Below are 17525 nucleotides of genomic sequence, written 5' to 3' on the forward strand. Positions count from 1 at the left end.
CAGCCACCACTCCGCACCGCCCTCCCCCACTGCTTCCACTCGTTCGGAGAAACCTTCCTCTTCCCCAGGCGGTCCTCATGCAGACATGAAATCCTTACAAGCCCTCCTCCTCAACTCCCTCGAGGGGATCTCGTTCCTCACACACGAGGTCGCTGCTCTTTCATGACGAGAACGCGCAGCTCTGCCAAGGGTATAGGTATACCTCCCAGCTGCACGCAAGTGCCATACTGTCTTAGCGGACTGAGCTCGGAGCTGTGCGTAACACTCGGAACCAATGGAACCGGCCGGCAGGAAACAGCTCCCTTTTTCCTAAACTGCGGCGATGAGCCGCCACCATCCCCTTCCTTTGGTGACCCTGTCCAACCGTCAGGGCATCCATGCCATCAAGCTCCATCAAACTTCAATGGGGCTGGGTTCCGCAAGGAGGGGCCAAAGGTCCCCAGGGCAAGACGGCCGTTGTTGAGGGCAAGTGTGTCAGCCAGCTGTACACCTGTGGCACTGCCACCCTCTCCACCACGTCGCCAACACGCTGTGCACATGACGCATTTCGGCCCATCTTGCGATCCTCCGAGCCTTTAAACCCACATTAGGAAGCAGGGCCCTCTTCGCGAGCTTGCGTGCACCCGACTGAAGACACGGCATGAAAGCTACTCGTCCTTACGAGTGATGGCTGCAAATGAAGAAATAGAGAAACTTTTTGATCCCCTTCTCTGGCCAGAGGGAAGCATTTTCAACGAGTTGACAGGTCAGCTGAATGAGAGCCACACATAGCAAGCGGTATTCGAAGCGCCTCTCTTCCTTAATGCCGGAACAGATACGTAACCTAGACATTTACTATCAGAATGTCCAAGGTCTTCCCACAAAAGCTAACTTTTTTTCTAATGTAACCCTAACTGATGTGTCTATTATTGCGCTAAACGAGACCTGGCCTTGTTCTAACATTTATTTATCCAATGTCTTCCCACCTAATTTTGCAGTACTTAGACGTGATCGTGTATTCTCTACTAGGAAAAAGACGTTGGGTGGAGTGCTGAGAGAAATTGATGCGTCCTTACAACGTGTTAGGCGTCCGGATCTTGAGACATTGTTTGAGTCAGTGTGGATAGAGCTGCCATGTGCGAATGGCGAGCATATCCTCCTGGGCGCTTATTACTTGCCCTCTGACACGTCTCCAGATGGTTTTCGCCAATGTCTACTGGGCATTGAGTGTACAACCAAGGCCCTGAATAAATTCAAATTTATAGTTCTTGGAGATTTTAATGTCTGTAACATATGCTGGAAAGCAGCCTCAGTGTCCTCTAGAAGTTACTATATTATTCAGAAATCTAATTTCTTGCTGAATTTTTCATCATTTACAAATTTAAAACAATACAACTGTATCTCAAACACCCAGGGCAACATGCTTGATCTATGTTTCGCAAATCTAGACTGTACAGATATAACAGAGGGTATGTCAAGCTTGGTTTCCTTGCTCCTCTCCTCTCTCTCTCCCCCCCCCCTCCCTCCCTCCCTCCCTTTCCTCCCCTCCCCCTCCTCCTCCTCCTCCTCCTCCTCCTCCTCCTCCTCCTCCTCCTCCCTCCCTCCTTCCTCCCTCCCTCCCTCCCCCCCCCCCCCCCCCGGACGGACATCATGCCCCACAGGAGATCAGTATACCTATCTGACATGGCATGAGATGTTATTCACGGAGACATCCTGAAGTGAATAGACACAATCTTTCCGCTGGAGATTACGTTAGTTTGTACAATCATTTCTCCAATTACGACTGGTCCTCAATCACTCCGTGCTCCCGACGTTGCCCAAAAGGTTCACGATTTCGCTCGCATCGTTCAAGAACGAATGAATCAATTCATCCCGTTACAGGGGGGGGAACACCGACGGCCGCCGTAGAGGCAAAGTGTGTTTCTGATGAGCTCTGTGTTGCACACCCAAAAGTTCAGAAAAATCATATTCTGCACAAATTAGTGATTACCACCATATTCTATTAAGCAAAAGGCACATGAAGACACCAGTTTTTCGCCGGTGAGTGCAATTGTGGTGAAATTAGGAAGACTTTCCCGAGCGGGAAGGCTAAGCCTTCTGTTAGCGTTGTAGGCCTAGCTAATAATACGGCGATGAATCAGGCCCCGCCCGGTGGAACCGATGCGGGCTGCACGGCTGTCACGTATGCCTCGGAAATCAGCTTGGATATAAATAAAAATAATTTCATCTACCGAAAAGATGCAAGTGCAGCAGATAACCAGGATTACCCATCGTCGGGAACGAAAAAAACAAGGCAACTCTGGATCAACGTAGTCTTGAAGGCACAGCGTCGACGAGCTCGGCAACAGCTAAACCTAACTCAAAAGCAAGTCACGCTGCCACCTTCGCTTTCGTCGCCGAGGCAGCTGAGAAGAGCTACGACCCGCAGACCTGCTCCCACGCCCACACCCTTTCCCCTGGAAGAGTTTAAGCGAATTTTGCGACCATGCAACGGACTCAACGTAGGCCGGCTCCAAGCGTCCTCTCTGCTCTAGCCCAGCTTCAGGGCACCAGCACAATGGGGCAACAAGCCAACAGGTGCCTGCAGATCAACCAGAGCCAAAACACTGCAATAGTGAGCATCCCATCTAAAGTTGCGATAAGGAGAGTTGGAGTTATTCAGCTCCGGGCAACGGGCTTTTTTTTTTTCGAAATTATTAAGCACGAGGCTGTGAGGATTAGTAGGCCACTTTACTATGCTTCTTTTTCGTGGGTACATTTTTATTTCTACACCGGAGACTACTTATGGGTATGAAAAATGACTTTATCTAGCCTCTTGTGAGGGATTAGGTGTGTGCCATCACTAACTCAGCTTTAAGCGCGAAACACACGTACAACCAAACCGTCCGATCCGACGTGCGGACTGCCGGAATGACCTTGGGGGGCGAGGGGGTTCCGCAGCATCGGAGAGCGTTGAAAACCCTTGCCTCCGACCGTCGTATTGCGCGGTCAGACGTCGGATCGGACGGTTTGGTTGTACGTGTGTTTCGCGCTTTAAGCAAAAACAGTCGCGGCTTTCTTTTTTTTTTTCTTTAACAACTGAGCGCGACATTCCACGGATTATGCTATCATAAAAAAAGTTTGAATGAAAAGTAACGTGGGAAGTAATTGCTTACTTTAGAGTAATTTTTCGATTACTTCTTTGAGGCTGTAATTGTAATTGTAGTCGGGTACTTTATACAGCAAAGTGATTGTAACTGTCATCGGTTACTTTTTCAGTGACGGGTACAAGTCTGATTATTTTCTTAGTGGCTTTCAGCTGCTCAAAATGCAAACCAGCTCTGCTTATCACACAACCCACACGTGCTCGACATAGTACTTATATGTGCGAACCACGTGACGTGCGTAAGCAACGGACGCGGAGTTGCGCGGAGGAACAGGGCACCAAATTTCGAGTTTATCCTATTGTGCAACTGAATATCGAAGCAGCAGACTACGATTAACGAAGTTATCGTATTCGAAGTGACAAGCAGGTGCAAGGTTAAAGTACACCAAACAGATCTACCGATCGCGTGAAAGCTGCTGGCCGGCAAGGTTTCGGATCGGATCACGTTTCAGTTCTATCAAATCACGATTTATCTTGCGGGAACGCGGTTCCAACTTCTAACGATAAAGTACTAAAAGTTTGACGACACATGCGAAGTAAAAAAACATTTTTTTTGTAAACAGACCAGATGGAAAAAGAATGTTATAAAATAAAATTAGAACGAAGAAAAAAAAATTTTAGAGCTATATTGACGGCACAAAATGATTTTGTAGTTGCGCCCGTGGGAGCCGCCGCAAGTCATGTGATAGACCTGTGCGCCGTCTCAAAGTCGACTCACAGTCACGCCGCCGCTGCACGCTGAGCGTGGTGCGCCGCCGTCAACTCATTTCTCCACACCGCCACCGCCGCGCAAGTTTGTCTACCCCGCAGCGCTGCCGCCGTCATCTGACCGGCACACAGGTCTATCACGTCTGCTTCCGCTTTTTCAGGAGCTTTCTTTGGGTTCGAAAAGTTACCGATTAATCTTTGTGTTTTGTTGCACTTGAAATAAAGATGAATAACTAACTTTTAGAGACCATAGGAAGCTTCCGATAGAGCGGAAGCACCACGTGACAAATAGCGACCAGTCACGTGACAACTAGCAGCCACTTTTCCGCAGCGCCCGCCGGCGCCAACTACAAATTCGTATAGCGCCGTGAATATAGCTCTTAAAATTTTTATTTTCCTTGTGAATTCCTTTTATGACTTCCTTTTCCCAACCAGGCTGTTTAAAAAAACTTTATTAGTCCTTTGCATGTGTCCTTTAAGAAGTGCTCGAGCTTCCTTAGGCTTCCTTGCTGGAAATCCTTTGTATTCCTGTTACTAACAAGTGCACCAAGTGAGACACTTCGGCCATTATTGAACACTTTGAATAAACAAATATGAATAGTTGGAAGATGTTACAAAGCAGTCTACATTGATAAAAATTCCTTCTTTCTGCATGTCAAGTTCGCTTGTGGCGTAATCTAAGATTACTACGACATACCAGTTAAGGAAAGTTGGTCTTCAAATGCGGACACCACACGCGAGCCACAGCGAGCTACAATGGGGAGCAGTGCCACGCTTGAGAAGCCCATCGAGGCACAGATGTTGTTTGGTCTAGCCACAGTTTACAAAATGGCCGCTGCAGCAAGAACAGCGGGACTGCGACTGCTCGCTTTTAACAATTCTGCAAAGCGGACACCTATGGCAGTTTTTCAACTGAGATGTTCAAGTAACGGTGGTGTAACCCGTGCCAAAAATGAAATGGAGCCTAGAGACCCACCTTATTCGGCTGGCGGATGGAGATTCTGCACACCGACGAGCTGAAGCACTAGCGAAGTCAGTGCGGACGACTGGTGCGCACTTGCTGCTGCTTGTCCCTCTACAGCCTGCAGGAAAAGGGGAGCGCATTATGCACAAAATGCAAACTGTTACGCAACACATTAGTAAAGTGAAAAGCACGCCAGAGGTTTTCAGACGCGTTGCAAGCAATACAATAGGAAACTTTTGCCAAACAACTTTTCACCTTGGTAAGCTCTGTGCAGTCATGTTGCAGAGCAGTTTTCACCATTCACCTTATTAGATTACTCGTAGACAACGAGTTACTGGCATTTTAGGTGCTCCTAAAGCACAGAAGAAAAGAGAATGGCTGTGTTAACGAAAGAAGTCGAGAAGTCTGATCAAAGGCGTATGTGGGGCGAGTAAATCCACCCTTACTCTGTTCTCTTTCCCCTTTGGAGCTGCCTTGGTGGCGTCCTTGCCTGCGCTTGCGAATGATGCATTTTAGTTACACTGACGACAGAGTTGCCGCGTGACAAGTCCTTCAGTAACGAGGCCAGTTTCCTATAATTACACGAACACACGCTGGTGGCGGAATATTATTTATTTGTTTCTTTAGTTACTTAGAATTACCCTCAAGGCCCCGAAGGGCATTACAGAGGGGAGTGCATGGTTAGTACAGTTCTGATTTTAGCGTTATCGGTGATGGTGACAATATCATCTGGAAGGCCATTCCAGTCTACAATAGCTTCTGGTAGAAGGGAATGTTGAAATGGTCTTGGGAAGGGTAATCTTGCACGAATGATCGAGTCTTGCAGAGATATAGCTGGGCTGGCTGAGGAGAGACTGTCGTAATGGTTCCGAATAGTACATTTTATGGAAAGGCAAAGACGGGAAATTCTGCGACGAACGGAAAGATCAGGAAGAGCTAATTGACATTTCATTGCAGTGACACAAGAAAAGCGAGACTAATTAGAAAAAATAAATCGAGCAGCACGATTCTGGACAGATTCGATTTGCGTTAGTTAAAAAAAGACTGATGTGGGTGCCAGATAGCTGAAGCATACTCTAGTTTAGGGCGAACAAGCATGGCGTAAAGGAGACGTTTAAGGATAGAAAAGGCAGAGTTGAAATTGCGACAAACAAAACCGAGTGAGCGGTTTGAGGATGATATTGTCTCGTCGACATGAACATTCCTGGATATATTAGTGGTTAAACGAACGCCTAGATATTTTTACTGTGTAGCAGTCAGAATGGTAGTGCCATTGAATGTTAACGAGTTTAAGGGCTGGAAGCAAGAATGTGTAAAGCAAAGGTGTGTGCATTTGCTAATGTTGAGACACATCTGCCATGTGTGACACACTGCTTCAAGAGCTTTTTTATATAACTTGCGATTCAAATAAAATGAAATTTACATGGCTTATTTGGCATTACAATCGGACTACAAATATGTACTTTGTTTTGAGGTAACCTAATTAGATTTATTAATATTAAAAATTTAATTTGCAATGATTATGGAAAGGATTAACGCAAATTAAAATACTGAGCTCAGAAAATAAACATAGATCAGTGAACTGAGAGGTATGTGCAATCCAATAAGGTATAAATGAAAGCTCTAGGATGATTTATAAATTACTTATGACACTTTTGAACCTTCCAGTTTCAAAATCATTTTTTGCCGGATGCCTAAAAGGCACCCACAAAAAGCCTGACAGCCTATTTAATATATTTGTAGCCCTCATTCAATATGTCGAAAATCCTTCAGGACAAGATGATAAGTGCTTGCCAAACTTCAAAAAACACATTTTTAAAAATGTGTTTTCTTAGTAAAATTTTGCTTCAAAGAGCAGTGTCTCCCCTTAAATGCCGTTCTGGAGTGCAACATGGTCATATGGGTTTTTTATTAGTCTATAAACAGCACAGGTCATCAGTGAAAAGATGAACAGAGGATGAGATGTGAAGAGGGAGATCATTAATGTAGATTAAAAAGAGCAAAGGCCCAAGCACAATTTCCTGTGGAACACCGGAAGAAACGGGAGAGAAAGAGGAGGATGTGCTGTTAGTGAAAACGAATTGAGAGCGATGAATAAGGAATGATTCTATCCACTTAGGAACATGAGGATCTAGTTTTAGGAAAGAAAGTTTAAGAAGAATGCGATTGTCCGGGACTTTAGCAAAAACTTTGGCGAAATTAAGCAAAACAGCGTCAGTAGGAAAGCCGGTGTCAAGATTTTTAAACAAATCGTTAGTTAGAATAAGTAGTTGGGTCCCAATAGAAAGGCGTTTCCAGAGGCCATGCTGCACATTGGTGAAGAAATTGCAGGAATCCAGGAAGTTAATCAGGTGCCTGTAAATGACATGCTCGAGGATCTTGTAGAGGCAGGTGAGTGATATTGGCCTACTTACTAATTTTCCGGTCAGAGGGCAACACCCCTGTGTCCACGGACTGCTCAAATATCTTTGAGGTAAAGACCGGATGAAAATTTAGTGTTAGTGAGAGCCTTCGTAATGATTTCCTTTATGCCACATGATGGAGATATTTTGAGGGTTTCTATACCGCTGAAAACACCCTGAATGTTTATAACAATTGAATCCATTGGAAAATCATTCTCTATAACAGGAGAAATTCCAGTAATGGGTGTAGAAATAGTGAAAGCATCAGAAAACGCACTATTTAAATATTCACACATTCACTATTCAATATGTTATTACAAGAGCTATTCACTAGATTAATTTCAGAGTACAAATCTCCAAAATTTGCGAGGGTTGTTTATTAACATATTAGGTAGAGTTTGCAGAAAGAATGTCTGCTTAGAGTTATCAGAAAGAATGTGTGCTAACACCCCTTTAACATAGTTTTTTATTCGGAAGAGCAAGTGGCAAGCTTAGGCCAAGTATTTCCTTTTTTAGCGCTCCTGAAACATCTTTTCTTTTTATGAGATAAACGATGAAGTGGATTATTGAACCACGGTTTAGACGTAGTAGTTCGGATTGTCGAGCACAGTATGGTAATTTTCAATAAGTTGAAAAAATTTTGTTCAAGGCTTGCCAATTTTCATTAGCATTATGGCACTGGAAGGTTTCATTGAAATAAACAAAATAAAGCCTTCGCTGTTGGACACTTCAAATACACATACAAATCATATCTGGTTTCAGTTTGAGTCTAAGAACACTGCCTTCTAACTTCACTGGCTAAAGTAGGGTTGACCAAAATCAGCCTAACAACAATAATTGGGAGTGCACTACACTACGGTTCTCTTAACACCTACGCTTGCAAGTCGACGGAGTGCATCGACTGCCTCTCTCTGCACGAGCAGCATTTCCTGCTGAACTGCCAGCTGCTGCTGCTGGGTGGCCAGCCGACCCTGCTGTGTGGCCAGCAGTTCTCGCTGGACAGCCAGCTGGTCCTGCCGAATGGACAGCAGATCCCGTGCCGTATCAACTCCAGACCGTTCGTACCATTCGGTGGTAGGGGGCATGCCACTTGCGCAGGACGTTCCTCCTCTCCTCCCTTTGCCATGTCGCCTTCAGCCACAGACCCCTGCATAATATAATTCAACTATGTAACACGCCACAACGCTATACAGCCCTTCTAGTTATACCTGTGTCTAATAGTGTGCACCCTAAACTCAATATTATTTTTTTTTTCGAATGTCACGGATTTATTGTCTCCGAGTGGGTCTAGAAATGTGCTGCAGCCCCGATATCCAAGCTTTCGTGGAAAACACCACGAGGCAATACATTCGCACCACATTGTTTTGTACATTAGTGTTCAATAAGGTAAAAAGCAACATGGTGTCTGCTCATGATCCAAGAGATTCACGGTACTTATCGAAGCTGCTGCTGCAGCCGTGAAGTCCCACAGCGGCGCGTCCACTGTCGGGGGCGCACGCCCGCCCCCTCGAGAGAAATCCGTCCCCACAAAAAATAATAATTTTTCTTGCTCCGCGTTTAGGGACGGCCCATCACTCGCGCCTCCACCGGCATACCTGCCAACCTGTGGACATTAAAATTCGTAAAACTCACGCAATTGCGGGGGGGGGGGGGGGGGGCTGTTTCGCAAGGTGGCAAGGCTTAATGTCAGCCTTGTCACCGTGCAAAACGCTTACGTTACACGTGCACGTGCTACAGTATCCAAACTTCTCTCCTTTTTGGACGGCACAAAGCACTGGAATTCCGACGTGTAGGACTTCAAGAACACCTGAAAGTACCTCTTTTTAGGTTTGGAATTTGCCATTGCACCGCGAAGCCACCGCAACCAGAGGAATGCTATGATTACACGTGTAACAAACACAGACGCTGCACTTCTCGCCTCGAAACTGGCCGAAACAGAGGCCCAACCACGTCTGAACACGCCAAACCAACATGCGCCGCCAAACACACAAACAAAGGCTTTGGGCTTTGGATTGATTTTGGATATGTGGCCCCCGGATAGACGGATAGTAAAAACCACAACGCTGCCGTGGACGGCACCTGTCGCCCTCTTGTGGCAGTGTGAGGTACCGCCAGCAACGGTTTTACGAAAAAAATGTAAAAAAAAATAGAAATGAAAAAAGTATCTTTTTTTCGTAAAATTTGAAGCAAGATTCGTAAAATCGTAGAATTAGTCCCAATTCATACATTTTACAAAAAATTCGGAAGAGTTGGCAGGTTTGCACCGGTCTTCTGTTAGGGACACGAGACTCTCAGGTCGCAAGCCCACGTCTGGCATGCACGTGAGTTCCAGAAAGTTATTCTTTATGGCCGAAGGGCATTTAACTCTCAAACTATTACGCCCCATAGTGTATCTCGCTCCTCCTTGGTAACAATGCTCTCTGTAGCAGTCCCCGAGAAAACTCGACTTTCACCGAGAAAGTCCAGGAGAAGCGCAAACTGTCGTGCCGAGACGTAGCGACCTAGCTTGCGCTTCTTAGCGTTGTCGGCCACAACTGTCTTCGCAACGTAAAGGGTTGTAGTTAACGTTGATTGTATTGCCGCGCGCAGGGTCACGGACTTCTAGTACTCTCTCGTTTATTCTTGCTCCGGACCTAACTTCTGTCGTTTATCCCTGCTTATGTTGTTCTAGAAAGTGCGTGTACAATCTCGCCGCGAGCGCGCTACGCTCGAACCTTCTCCGCCGAATCTTCGAGATAGTGACTCACTCTAGATAAGACGCCGCTCGCGACCTTGTCGAGTCAGTCTCGCCTCTGCGCTCGATCCTGCGGTTTCGCCGATATCGACGCCCGCGACGCTCTGCTGTTTTCTTTTGTACCCTTTTATTTTTGGCACAAGTTCGCCACATTAAACGTTTATTTCTTCTTGTTCATTTTCTGTTTTCTTTTGGTCACCACCCGTGACATTTTGGTGGAGGTGCTGGGTAGCAAGGGTCCTGATTCCGGGGGTAGGCCAAGGTTCCGGCGACATAGTCGGATCTCGGTCTGGTCTTCGTTGGGTTCTTGGGGGCTTGTGTTCGGACTTGCACTGCGAGAACTCGGGGGGGGGGGGGGAGCGCTGCACGGGCATGCGGTTACCCCGCACCTCCACCAAAATGTCACGGGTGGTGACCAAAAGAAAACAGAAAATGAACAAGAAGAACGCATGGTCGGAAGGTAACGACCATGCTGGACGCCATGCTGCCCCATGAGCCATCTGACAACGAGAGCGACGACGCCCAGGCGGTTGCTCAACGCGCCGAAGAAGTCCGCCAGCTCGCCCGACTCATGATTCAAGACCAGCAACGCGTCGACGCCGGCCGCTACAACCTTCGTCGTAGGGACGTTCACTTCCAACCCGGAGATAATGCCGCGCGCAGAGTCACGGACTTCTAGTACTTTCTCGTTTATTCTTGCTCCGGACCTAACTTCTGTCGTTTATCCCTGCTTATGTTGTTCTAGAAAGTGCGTGTACATAATGCCGCGCGCAGGGTCACGAACTTCTAGTACTTTCTCGTTTATTCTTGCTCCGGACCTAACTTCTGTCGTTTATCCCTGCTTATGTTGTTCTAGAAAGTGCGTGTACATTCTCGCCGCGAGCGCGCTACGCTCGAACCTTCTCCGCCGAATCTTCGAGATAGTGACTCACTCTAGATAAGACGCCGCTCGCGACCTTGTCGAGTCAGTCTCGCCTCTGCGCTCGATCCTGCGGTTTCGCCGATATCGACGCCCGCGACGCTCTGCTGTTTTCTTTTGTACCCTTTTAATGTGGCGAACTTGTGCCAAAAATAAAAGGGTACAAAAGAAAACAGCAGAGCGTCGCGGGCGTCGATATCGGCGAAACCGCAGGATCGAGCACAGAGGCGAGACTGACTCGACAAGGTCGCGAGCGGCGTCTTATCTAGAGTGAGTCACTATCTCGAAGATTCGGCGGAGAAGGTTCGAGCGTAGCGCGCTCGCGGCGAGAATGTACACGCACTTTCTAGAACAACATACGCAGGGATAAACGACAGAAGTTAGGTCCGGAGCAAGAATAAACGAGAAAGTACTAGAAGTCCGTGACCCTGCGCGCGGCATTATCCCCCCCTTTAAAAGCGCATCGTCCCGATGCAGCACAAAACAAAAAAACAAAAAAAAACAAAAAAACACAAATCCTTAACAAAACTGTAGCAAAATCGCGAGCCACAGTTCACAGTTCTCAGTTCACTCGTCGACAAGAGTAGAAAGTTCTATCGTTCGTAATACGGCTTCAGCCGGACGACGTGCACCACCTCGGAACGCGCCCATCTGCAAGACGTCAGCCGCGACCCGAGGTGGTGCACGTCGTCCGGCTGAAGCCGTATTACGAACGATAGAACTTTCTACTCTTGTCGACAAGTGAACTGAGAACTGTGAACTGTGGCTCGCGATTTTGCTACCGTTTTGTTAAGGATTTGTGTTTTTTTTTTTTTTTTTTTGTTTTTTTGTTTTGTGCTGCATCGGGACGATGCGCTTTTAAAGGGGGGGATAATGCCGCGCGCAGGGTCACGGACTTCTAGTACTTTCTCGTTTATTCTTGCTCCGGACCTAACTTCTGTCGTTTATCCCTGCTTATGTTGTTCTAGAAAGTGCGTGTACATTCTCGCCGCGAGCGCGCTACGCTCGAACCTTCTCCGCCGAATCTTCGAGATAGTGACTCACTCTAGATAAGACGCCGCTCGCGACCTTGTCGAGTCAGTCTCGCCTCTGCGCTCGATCCTGCGGTTTCGCCGATATCGACGCCCGCGACGCTCTGCTGTTTTCTTTTGTACCCTTTTATTTTTGGCACAAGTTCGCCACATTAAACGTTTATTTCTTCTTGTTCATTTTCTGTTTTCTTTTGGTCACCACCCGTGACAGTATTCATTATTTCAGTACATTAGGTACTAATTCATGCAACCAGATTTCAGGAATATATTTTTTTAATTTTGTCTCATGCTATTCATTTTGCCAACTTAAAAATAATATTTTTACTGTTATACTCACCGCGGTGTTTTGAGATTCTTAGTGGGGACACTTTAAGGGAAAAATCCCGATAGAGTTTCAACTCAGTCGTGCGTGTTGACCGACGTCACAATGGAGTTGGTTCGCCGGTGGAGTTTGCCAAAGATGGAGATGAAGCTGCTCCCATTGGCAATCCCACGAAGGAGATTCACCACTGCTTCTTTCAGCATAGACAGACGGGCGATGAGGTCAGAGGGGATGCACCTACCGAAGAAGCTGCATCACAGAGGCTAGCCTCACCACGTCATGTCATGGCCCTGCTCTTTTCAGCATGTTATTTATTATATTGCGCCAGAAAGCCAGCGACATCAGTACCTGGGCTAGTTGGTGCCACTGATCTCTGTTGTAGTAAGCTGGATCACGGATCGAGGCTCGTCTTAATAGGGAGGAGTGGTGCCACCAGCGCCCATCACTTGACATTGGCGAATGCATAAAACTCTATGGGAAAGACAAAGAAAAGTGACGTTCCCCCGCTCGTAAACTGTTGTCGTCACTGAATCTTTTGGCTGCTGTCGGCAAGCCTGTCAAATAGCTAGTGCACAAACATTAAATCTGACAACCCTCGCGGTTGTTATATAGAAATGTTTTGTTGTCGAGAGTGACTCTACTGGGCAAAAAATGTAGAGCAGCTCACTGAGAAGAGAGTTACCTAGAGGTACCTCGGAGTCGGTGGCGGTTTCAATGAGTCGGGTTTAGCAGGTGACAAGCTTGAAGGCTCTGCTATGAAAACGCTCACTCCCGGAAAGACGCTGCCAATATGGAACTTTGTTGACGTTCAGCAACTTCTGGGCTCCCCCACGACGGCATTATTGACAGCAAGTTTATTTGTTCACTCCACCACGAGAGCAAGCTTGCCAGATCAGCCATGGGTGCTATAGCACAATATTTTAATGGGCATTCGAATGCTTGAGAAATCGCAATTCAACCTCCAAACACAATATAAAATTATTGCAGCACATCGTAAAATACATGCCTTCGAACACTGTGTAGAAGCTTTAATTTCCTTCTTTTGTGTGTTTCTCCCATAGACTTGCGTGTATACACGACTTGCATTGACGTCACATCAGCCACCATTGCTGCGGACCATGCTCCAGTGCCCGTACCTTCCGGAGCACACATTTAGGACCAATGAATTTCTTCCTCTCGGAGAACTTTGCGGAGAAGAACAGATTCGATGCTGCCAAAATGTATGTTCCAGAGGGTACGGGCACAGGAATGGTATGGAGCCATATGACGTCCCGTGCAAGGCACGTATTGCTTGGTGCCAAGCAATGGCTGCCGGTGGCGCCACCGACAGACTTCCGATTTGAATCCAGCCTACTACAATAGAGACCAGTGGTTGGTCCACGCTTCAAGAAAATTGGTCTATGCGTAGGTTTACTCAGCTGCACAAATTTCCGTAGAACTATGGCAGCAGTTGAAGAAACGTTTAGGGTTCCTGCCACATGACAATGTTGGATGCGCAAGAAGCAAATGCCCGTGGCTCAGAGTCCGGTAGAGGCAAATGTGCAGCCCTCCCCGTCGCAACCTCCGAGGCGGAGTTGCGGAATTGCACACAACTGTTTTTAACACTTCGACAAGTCGCGCGAGCGAGTTGCGTGAACTGCTCGTGCCGCAGAGCACGTGAGCTCGGCAGCTGTCCAGAGTGATGAGCGAAGATTGTGGAATCAGGGCTGCCGAAGCGGCATGTACAGCCGTTACGATCAGACAGGAGCACGTCGCTTTGAAGAAAGCAGGCCAGCAGATAAGAAAGGACGTGGTTGCACACTGCACAGTTCTGACGTCACCCGTGATAAAGTTTTCGTGTCATCGACCTCCAGACCAAGCGGGCAGAGCTATACGTAGAAACCATGGTGTAATACGCCACGTCCTGTCCAGTTCTCCCTTCTTTTTCGTCTCTGTTGTTTTGGTGTTTTACATCATGATGCAAAACCAACTAGCCCAACTAGCCATCCTTATACACCTTTCTAAAAAACACTCAACCCCAGGGGCAACAAACTGTTTTCGAGCCCAGTCACTGAGTTTGAGGCTAGACTCTCACCAGCGTCCCTCCTAACCCTAACCGAGTGGACTGTGATGTCAATAGGCGCAGCCTGTGTAGGCGCAGTTTCAAACACTGCTGGCGTATAAATTATCGTCGTTTCCCGCTATATTTTGTGTTTCATGCTACATGTATTTTCCCGAGGACATTGAGAAAGAATTGTCCCACATCTAAAAAAAAAAAAAACTAAACTATTTTTGTTGGGTACGCGCGCGACAGAACGAGTTCGATTGGAATGTATAGTTCTAGTTGTTTGTGTTTATTTCTTACGATAAGCTTTGACGGCGCCGCAGGATTCACCGCATGTGAAACGACAAAGCGCTTTGCTGTCAAAAATAAATTGCAACAGAAGAGGGCCGCAAGGCATGCATTTTTCATGCTCACAAATAACGTGTTTACCGATGGACAGGACACGGACATACAATTGAGGAAGTGGTAACATTCAAACAATATATCGTACGTACCACACGATGCAGCGTTATCCGAAAAGAATTTATTTGAGAAAGATCTCAAATAACACAGTCACAGTCGACGACAGTCACATCTTCATGATCGGACGGAATCAGAGATGACTTCGTCTCGGGGCCCGTTTTGGGAAGAGCTACCTTTTCTCATAACCGCACCAAAGCAAAGAAACAAACGCGACTGACCCGTTTCCCACCCCAACCCGGACAGCTATATTTGGAGACGACTGAGGATTCTACGCGGATTATCTCTGGGAGGGGGAAGAACAATGTTTGCCAAATCGCGTCGAGGGTCGTTCGACGTCCTTCACCTCCTTCCTTTCCCGTGAATGTCGAGCAGAAAAGCTTGAATGGCAGGTACTTACCAGCCTTATTTATCACAGTGGAAGATAACACAAAAAGGGTACGCAGCACGCATAAAAAAAATTAAGTGGAAACTTTCAAGAGGGGCGAGAAAACATTGAATGCAAAACCGCAAAAACATAGGTAGAGAACCACGCCGAGCGGGTCTTCACAGTCCCAGAGGGTGGCAGAAAATTTCTAGCTGATAGAGGGCGCGAGAGTCGCACCAGCCGCATCAGCATCAGCAACATGGCAGTGGCCTAGGAGCGTTTTTTGGAAAGGTGTATACATAGAAAGAGTTTGGCCATTCATTGGAAAGTATAGGAAGCAAATGAAGAGGCGCCATTGGCCGAAAGCGGGCTGGGCGTGTCCCAGGGCGTCTTCACAGATTTGAATGTGGCCAGCCAGAAGCCGCAAATAATACCCTGGCAGTGGTCGCGAGAAACAAAATTAATAAGTGCGTCGGACTAACCCTTGGCGAATGAAAACATGATGCATGTGATTGTACTATCACGGTCATACAAAATCAATATCTAGGAGAACGGTCGACATGATCTGTATGCCAGGCGTCTGAGCCACGTCCGAGCGGTCAGACTCTGTCCGAGCAAAACGGAGTTCGAGCGGGACATTCGATTCTTACACCTTTTTGCACGATCATAATCGAAGCATCACGTAGACTATATTTTCAGCCATAAACAGTTACTCTATTAAACTCTTTGGCACAGGTTAAAATTTTTCGCGCTAACACTGCTAGGCGATTATTTGCGGCTTCTGTTTGGCGTGTCAAGCCTTCTATCTGCGTCTCGTACACGCCCTGGCTCTGCCCGCTTCTCCTATTGACCAAAGTCTCGACGACAGCGCTACCAAGGTCGCACGAACGGAAGAGGCCGGCTCTCCGAAGCGCGGCTGCTCGTGGCTTCGTTTGGCTTCGCACGAAACCGAGTGCTAATGAAACGCAAGACATTCTTCTCGCGGCAAGTGCGTGGTTTGAGTGCTGCGGAAGCCACGCTAACGTCGATTGTCCGGTAGATCAGCGCCTTATCACGGCGTGAAACAGCAGGTCAGCGAGGCTAGCATGTGCCTTCTGCCACACGTGAGTAGACCCACTGACCTGCTGTTTCACGCCGCGATTAAGCGCTGATCCACGGGACAATCGACGTTCGCGCGATATCGTTGGAAAATCTGGAGGCTGTGCCACAAAACAGCTGACGCCGTGTTTAAAACCTATGGGAGCACAATAGTGGAAGTCGCCCTTGTGCAAGATGAAACGAAATACAGCGGCTATTTACGGCATACAGCACACGCTGTCAGGATGTCACGACAAAGAATTTCGGCCCAATGGCTGGGGGAGCCAGTTTTTCGGTGCCTACCTTGTGATGTGAAAGTGTCGCCCTTCGGCCAGTCTTGTCTCGGAGTCGGGGTGTGTCGTAAAGCTGGTGTCTACGACGTGGAACTAGAAGGCCTATGAACTGTGCGAGTAGAACGTCGCACGACTACGCAGGAACAATACAAAATAACTGCGACCGCGAAATGCGAAGCATGGTGCGAAGCGTCGATTGCCGCGGGCACGGCGAAAGACAGCCAGACAGCTACGACACTGGATTGGATTGAAAGCCGCAAGTCTGGTGTTTCACAACAAACCGTTGCTAGGGGTGTTGCTAAGGGCGAATACACCATCGTTCAAAAATTCGACGTAGAACATAAACGTCTAAAAAAAAATACACTACTTTTATAAAATTCCAGCATGCAGCAGTCCGCATTTCGCACCCATGGAACTAGTTAGCCAGGGAAGATTGTGGCATGGTTTCGGTTTCGATTGACAGGTTGACAAGAGTTCATACGCAGAGCAGGCCGTCTACATCACCATGACTCTTGTGACTTGGCAGCGGGTCAGGTGCCCCAACCAAGGGGCTGGCTGGCATCCTGACAGGAGCTGCGAGAGTTTCACAAAACAGCGTTCCTGCAATTATTAAAATAAACAAATGTTACGTGCGTGCTTGACCCAACATATGAGAAACCTAGGAGAGCTGTGAGTATTCAAATATCTATCTCCTAATGCCATGCACAAATGTCTTGCATGAACCATGTGCAAAACTTTCATTTTGTTTCTTGAGTTCTTAATGGTTGGAATGAAAATGCAAATTGTGATGTTGAGCTATTCGCCTCGAGATCGAACCGTGCCGCCACTGTGCGGCCGAAATTGGAAACGCGCGAAAGCGGGGATACCGCCGTGCGTCGTCTGCTACGGGCGCACGCTCAGAAGCATGGACCTCGACGACGCAAGCCCGTTTCCGGCTGAGCTTGATATTCCTTATTAAATTCTTTATGTTTTTGTTGCCTTTTCTTCTTACTAAAGGTTGTGTTGTATCGTTTGCCATGCGTAGAAATTCAGCAAAGCGATTATTATTATTATTATTAAGCTTCCATAATCTTAGTGTGTT

At 47.2% G+C, this 17525-nt stretch overlaps 1 protein-coding gene across 6 annotated transcripts; it reads right to left on the reverse strand.

Moving 5' to 3' along the window:
- Positions 1–4815: 4815 nt before the first annotated feature.
- LOC115308935 lies at positions 4816–16982 on the reverse strand. 6 transcript variants are annotated; one of them, XM_040218737.1, is made up of 6 exons: positions 9016–9163; positions 8264–8345; positions 7211–7262; positions 5243–5286; positions 5052–5148; positions 4816–4914 (listed from the first exon to the last, which is right to left on the reverse strand). In XM_040218737.1, exons 1-5 carry the CDS (start codon positions 9039–9041, stop codon positions 5128–5130), a joined length of 225 nt encoding a protein of 74 aa, XP_040074671.1. In that variant the 5' UTR covers positions 9042–9163; the 3' UTR covers positions 4816–4914; positions 5052–5127. The 6 variants fall into 6 exon arrangements, 1 of the variants encoding a protein (XP_040074671.1); XR_005717128.1 differs by lacking the exons at positions 5052–5148; positions 5243–5286; positions 7211–7262; XR_005717122.1 differs by lacking the exons at positions 5052–5148; positions 5243–5286; positions 8264–8345; positions 9016–9163 and adding an exon at positions 8074–8158.
- Between the last annotated feature and the right edge of the window lie 543 nt (positions 16983–17525).

This window comes from Ixodes scapularis, unplaced genomic scaffold, assembly GCF_016920785.2.
Source record: "Ixodes scapularis isolate PalLabHiFi unplaced genomic scaffold, ASM1692078v2 ptg000005l_1___fragment_1__unscaffolded, whole genome shotgun sequence".
In the NCBI taxonomy this organism is placed as follows: domain Eukaryota; kingdom Metazoa; phylum Arthropoda; class Arachnida; order Ixodida; family Ixodidae; genus Ixodes; species Ixodes scapularis.